Here is a 6,179-nt window from a genome sequence, read left to right as displayed (position 1 = left end):
TTCAAAATCAACTAAATATGTATGTTTATGCATAAAATTTAGAGAATTTTTTAAAATAGTGCCCTCTTATGCAACCCTACTTTCTAAGAGGTCTACTCTAGAAGGCTTGAAGGGCTTTGATGCCCTCTGGGAAGGCTTCAGATTTCAGCACTGCATACCATTCATTATACTAAGCGAAAAAGATCTACTACCCCTCTTTCAAAAACCAACCATTTCTTGCCACTGCCACCTCTTTCAAAAACCTCTCTCATTAACACCCTCTCTGAACTTTCTTGTTTTAACCTACCTAATCACATTCTTCAGTATAAAACACTTCCTTCTATGCTTGAGGACAAATTTGGTGTTGAAAGAATTTAAGGACATTACATCCTTTAAGTGGGTAAAGTAAACATGCTGACAAAAATTCCTTGTTTTCCCAAGGTTAGCAAATGTGCCCTTTTTTGGGTAAAGATCTCCTGCTTTGGTATTTCTCTCTCTCTCTCTCTCTCTCTCTCACACACACACACACACACACACACACACACACACAAAGGGCCACTTGAAGATGAGAGTAGTCAACCAGAATTCCAAACCAACCTTCAGAATACCATATCCTACAAGATGGAACTACAATATGTGTGAAAGACTACAAAAGCACTTCAGCAGCAAGTTAAGAAGAAAAAGAAGACTATCACATGCAGTACACTCAGTCATTACCATGGAATCATGACGATTGGACACCTGCTTGCTAATGTACCAAACCATTTGGAGCTTGAGATCACACAGCAAGAGCATTGTATGCAGCATGTCACAGTGGTCGAAGTAGATAGCATTATTTGTGAAGACTCTTGAACACTACCTAGTATATACTATACAGTCCTTTACAGTCACATAAAAAAAGGCATCCCATGATGAAGAGATTAGGTGGCTAAGGAGGCCAATGCAGGAAGCCTTTGCTGCACCTCAGTCCAGACACATGCATACTCATCATCTGATTGCTTTAAGGTCCTCATCATGCTGGTCAGCAAAATATTCTTGCCCTCTTCCAGCGACTTCTGAAGCAGATCCAGGTACTGATGGATCTGATGTGAATGCAGCCCTGACAGTAGAAAAGGGAACATCTGTGCATGCATCGATTCCATAATATTCACGCACTTGCCCACCAGAGCTGCTTGCTGTTTACTTCCCATGCCTGCAGCATTAAGTAAAGGAAGTAGCTCTGTCTCCTCCTCCTGGAAGTGTTCGACTGTGTGAGCCTGCACTCATCAATCAATGAAAGCTAACATGATCCAATTTGCCTCTAGACTGTTCACATCCGAGTAGTTATGCATGTAAACAAAATCTCCACATGCAGTTAGCAGAGAAATTTGTACCTGGAGGGCCCTTAGGCGGTTGGCGACAGTTTGAAAGGCCTCTCTTCTACCAGGGCTTCCCTGCTCAAGTGCTACCACTGCTTTAAAATCTTCTTTGATGCCATTCATCACAGGCAGGTCTCTTGCATGACTTTTGTTGGCTTCCTTAGTTAAGCCTGCGCGGGTGGTGCACAGGACATATCATGAGCATTCCAGAACTAAGCATTACATCATGAGCATCACAAAACTAAGCATGACATACATGCATACATAGTACATACATGCATGCACACACACAAATGCACACATGCATGCATGCACACACACACACACACACAAATGCACACATACATGCATAAACACTTTATGTACCAAGAAATGTCGACAGAATTCTCAAACTCTCAACGTGTAAAAGATCAAACACACATCAATGGTCAGACAGAAACTTCCACAAACCTCTATCAGCCTTCTCAAGAGCAGGAAAGATGACCCTTTCTTCCATTTGAGCATGCTCCAACATAAACTCCAACAAGTAGGCATAGCTAGCTGATAACTTCTTGATCTGCATTGCGAGGCTTCCTTTGACTGGATCAACAACCCTGGAAGGCTGCTTGGCAGCTACTATCAACTCATCCACTGTAAGAACAAGCTTCTCAAAATGACCCAACATACTCTGATGCTGCAGCAGTGTCATGGACACCAAGGGCGGGGGCGTGCTTTGTGCGAGCGCATTCGACACAGACATTTGCAACAGGTCCAGATCCATTCTGATTGGGGCATAACTGGCAAAGCTAGTCATGCGCGTGCTATAGTTGCGCAGATGAGAGTGAGCAGGGTTTATGTCAATGCCCTGGAAGTAAGCAAGAGGGCGTTCTAAGAGAAGGAAAGGTAAGAGGTACACATCTACGAGACTGAATTGGTCACCATAGAAGTAAGGACCCTTTGGGCTGTATTTGGCCATTGCAGCATCGAGCTTAGCAAATGCAGCATTAAGCTGTTTTGTGGTGTCCTGCTGAATCAAGAGATCTCCATTGTATAATGCTTTGATGATGAGTGGGCTGAATGTGTCACGGATGAATCCAACCCACTCTTGCACACTCTTAGAATGAGCATTACCTAGGAGGCTTGGCTTGGGGAAAGTTGCCTCTATATACTCCAAAATGTCATCTGAAGAGCCAGAGATGGTGTGGTCCTCATGTTGTAGGATTGGCAGTTTCCCATCGGGTAACATGTATGCGAGCAACTGCTTGCTTCTCCCTTTCTCATCATCAGTCAGCCATAAGACCTGCACTGGTATGCCTTTGAACTCGAGGGCAATCCTTATTCTGGATGTGAAGGGGCACAGCTCAGTGCCATAGAGGCGTAATCGGGCGCGTTTTGCCTGGGGCGATGAGTATGGCACCACTACAGAGCCTCTAGAATTGCTCTCTGGCTTGGTCAAGCATGAACCCATTGCAGACTACAATCTCTTTGTGATCAAAGGTATAATATTCAGAGATTTCTTTTATGCTTTAAAAGCAGAGAACCAAAGAAAATGGGTTCCCCTTCCAGCTTCAACAAAATACATGCAGCTCGTGGCCCTCTACCATCAGTTGAAACACAAACGGCTGGACTCTAGAGTCGCTCCATCTGCTAGAACATTTCCTGAGCAAATTACCCTTTCGAACTACGATTATGGGCAAGATTGGAGATGATCAGCCGATGGGCAGTGCCTGAAACATTAACTTGTTAGCAAATCAATCAATATTAAGTGGAAGCACTGAATGAAAGGCGCCGTGCTAGAGGATAATGAGGGTGGTGAGTTCAGCGACAGTCAAGCAATGAGCGATGCCTTACTGCGAAGTTTTAAGCGAAGAGATGGCGGACAGGACCTTAAATATGACGGGGAGAGGCTTATTTAAGGCTGAATTGCATGTAGAACAGAGGTGCAATTAACGCAGTGCAGAAGAAACAGAGGTAATGGGGAGCACGAGGGGGAAGGGCAGATGGATGAGGGGGAGGAAGCCAACTGGGGCAAGCAAAGCTGGGATAGCGTGTGGAGAGAAGAGAGATATAGAGAGAGAGAGAGAGAGAGAGAATTGACCTTGTTTTGATGACCCAATAAGATAAATCAGCTTATTTTAAGGACCCAATAAGCTAATTGGGGCACGCATTGGGATGGATCATGGCAGAGGTGGGGGTTGTGTGTGTGTGCGCGCGCGCGTGCCGTATGGCTATTGCTTAATCTCGTAGCAGCAAAGGCCCTGCGGTGCATTAACACAAGGAGAGAGTGGTCGTGTGTGCCTTTCAACAAGTGGGTTCCTCTCTCTCCTGATTTTTTCTTTCCTTCACAAAACAAAAAACACTACTAATTAACTACTGCTTAATGGCCCTAATTGCGGACTAAATAACCAAAGATTAACAGTCCTTTCAACAAGATTAGCGCAGTGCCGTGCCCCGATCCTTCTCAGAGACCGACTGCCAAGAGCTCAACGGATTGTTAGCAGAGAGTTAAAAAAAAAGAACGAGTTCTTGATGTTGAATTCTGTGACCTTGTCTTGCAGAAATGTGAAAAACGAGCATGGTGATTTTGCAATGTCTACCCTACCTACTTCACCATATAGCCAGCCAGCGACAGAAGCAAAATTACACGTAATTTGCTTATTTGCAGAAAGCTAAACCACTCACAATAGTGCTAATAAAGCAGCTCAATTAAGCAGGACCTGTACTGGTAAGCAGCTCAATTAAGGAGAAGTCATAATGCTAAGCACCTCAATTAAGCCGGAATTGAACTGGTAAGCAGCTCAAAAGCTCAATTAAGAAGGAAAAACAATGCGAAGTGGCTTCAAAATTTGTTGGAGTAGAATGTAATTTACAAACAAACGGATTGAAAGGTTGAAAAATTTTATATTTTATCCTAACAACAGACATTAATAATCGTTCTTTTTGTGCCTTGGATTCCACTTGGCACAAAGATTTAAGGGGAAAGTACCACAGAGAAACCCTAATATAGGGAGATGTGATGGCATAAATGAGCCGTTAAGAACGGTCACAGGCAATGGTGGTGTCCCAAAAAGAAAAAGGAAAAAAATGCCTTTTTTTCCAAGCAAAATAATAAAAAGAAAAGGTTTATGGTCTGCACGTCATCCCTTGCCTCTCTACCACCACCATATCCCCTAGTAGACGCACCACACTCTATGCAAGCATCATGTCCACTCCCCATTTCCTTAAGTCATGAGACCTTTGGAAACCATTGAACAGGACTCAACACATGATCACTGCTTGAAAAACAAGTCTCTCTAGTGATGAAATTTAACATTGCCTTTATCTTCAAGGGACATATATATATGCTTGAAAAAACCAGTTTGTATTGTTGAAATTTAACATGGCCTTTATCTTCAAGGGACAAAATTTATGCATTTTAGTCATAATTTGTCCAATTTTCAGTGCTCAATCTTGGTTAGTGTTGAATCTCATTATGTCGATAGTATAAAGGACCCTCATTAATAAAGGACCCCGCCCCCATTTATAAAGATCCCACACAACATACACTTGATGATTTATGCAGCAAAATATCTTAGCAAATACACAGTTCTTGCACCATATGCTCCATTCAGAGCCAACATCCCATGGAAGCCAAGCTCAGTGTACAAAAGCCACTATAAGGCCGAGTTCGTATGATTTCAATCGCGAGTGTCACTCACCCTTCTGCTGGAGCTCTTTTTCTCTAGTTCACATAGAGCGTATTAAAAAACAGTGAGGCTTAGACAACAAATGATATACAACCAACTGGACCATAGTGAGAGCAAGCCAAAAATTCCTTGTATATTGACGCATTTGGTGATGCCTTCGTAAGATTACAAAGTTTGCTCATTGAAGAAAAATAAGTTGTTCATTACTCGACGCATCTTTTTGTCTAAGAATAGGGATCATGAAAGACTCCTTTGAGAATTTCATTAACTGTGCCTAAAGGTATACCACCTTAATGACCATTAATAGATATCATCAAATGGGTTAGACCTTCTAGCTACCAAGTACTTGCATGTTGCATCTTTATGAACTCATCATACATGCATTAAAAGATACCCACTATTTTTGCATTAAATAAGTAACCAATAACCACCCTTTCCTCAAACCAGGGGGGACATGTGATTGCAAAATTCGACATATGACAAATATCCATAATTATTATTTTTATATATACACAATTGTATAAAATGTCTATAAGGGTCATAATATTATTTAAAAAATAATAATAACAAAATAATTATTTCCACATGCAGTGATTCACTTGTTTGTCACTTCTTCCACATAATAATATGCTCTTTAACATGAAGAGATAAAAATTGCATGTACCAAAGTAAGTCAAGGGGGGAGAGAGAGAGAGAGAGAGAGAGAGAGAGAGAGAGAGAGAGAGAGAGAGAGAGAGAGAGAGAGAGAGAGAGAGGACACACTTGGATCTTGATAACCATGCAAAAATTTTATAAGGGTCATAAAAATGTAATAAACATGAACAACAACAAAATAATTGTTTTCATGCAGTCTCATGGTAAATCATTCACTTTTGACACTTCTTTGAGGAGGTAATAAAATTTGAGAGAGAGAGAGAGAGAGAGAGAGAGAGAGAGAGAGAGAGAGAGAGAGAGAGAGAGAGAGAGAGAGAGTAAACAAAGTAACAATCACAAGCATGCACGCTAAAGTTTTTGTTATGTTAATGGTTCTTGAAAAAGCTAACATGAAATCTAGAATTAGGGGTAAGTCAATCTAGATTAGACAAAGAAACTTCTTAAGCAATCACAAGCATGCACGTTAAAAGTTTTTATGATGTTAATAGTTCTTGAAAAGGCTAACACAACATCTAGAATTGGG

The 6,179-nt window shown here is 41.5% G+C and overlaps 1 protein-coding gene across 3 annotated transcripts; it reads right to left on the bottom strand.

Moving 5' to 3' along the window:
• Positions 1-564: 564 nt before the first annotated feature.
• On the bottom strand, positions 565-4,276 carry LOC147639311 (uncharacterized). 3 transcript variants are annotated; one of them, XM_086789902.1, is made up of 4 exons: positions 3,168-4,276; positions 1,788-3,043; positions 1,353-1,507; positions 565-1,235 (listed from the first exon to the last, which is right to left on the bottom strand). In XM_086789902.1, exons 2-4 carry the CDS (start codon positions 2,782-2,784, stop codon positions 900-902), a joined length of 1,488 nt encoding a protein of 495 aa, XP_086646028.1. In that variant the 5' UTR covers positions 2,785-3,043; positions 3,168-4,276; the 3' UTR covers positions 565-899. The 3 variants fall into 3 exon arrangements, with proteins under 3 accessions (XP_086646028.1, XP_086646019.1, XP_086646013.1); XM_086789893.1 differs by having other exon boundaries at positions 3,415-4,276; XM_086789887.1 differs by having other exon boundaries at positions 1,788-4,276.
• Between the last annotated feature and the right edge of the window lie 1,903 nt (positions 4,277-6,179).

Source organism: Cibotium barometz, chromosome 4 (assembly GCF_041138505.1).
Source record: "Cibotium barometz isolate CiBa-2024 chromosome 4, ASM4113850v1, whole genome shotgun sequence".
Classification (NCBI taxonomy): Eukaryota; Viridiplantae; Streptophyta; class Polypodiopsida; order Cyatheales; family Cibotiaceae; genus Cibotium; species Cibotium barometz.
This window is presented reverse-complemented; position numbering and strand designations above follow the sequence as displayed.

What these genes read in the sequence shown, in the direction of transcription:
- LOC147639311 (XM_086789887.1), bottom strand. Translation starts at nt 2,784, where the DNA reads ATGGGTTCATGCTTGACCAAGCCAGAGAGCAATTCTAGAGGCTCTGTA. An exon ending in TCTTGAGAAGGCTGATAGAG is followed by an intron (nt 1,508 to 1,787) that starts GTTTGTGGAAGT and finishes CCACCCGCGCAG; the next exon opens with GCTTAACTAAGGAAGCCAAC. An exon ending in ACCGCCTAAGGGCCCTCCAG is followed by an intron (nt 1,236 to 1,352) that starts GTACAAATTTCT and finishes TGATGAGTGCAG; the next exon opens with GCTCACACAGTCGAACACTT.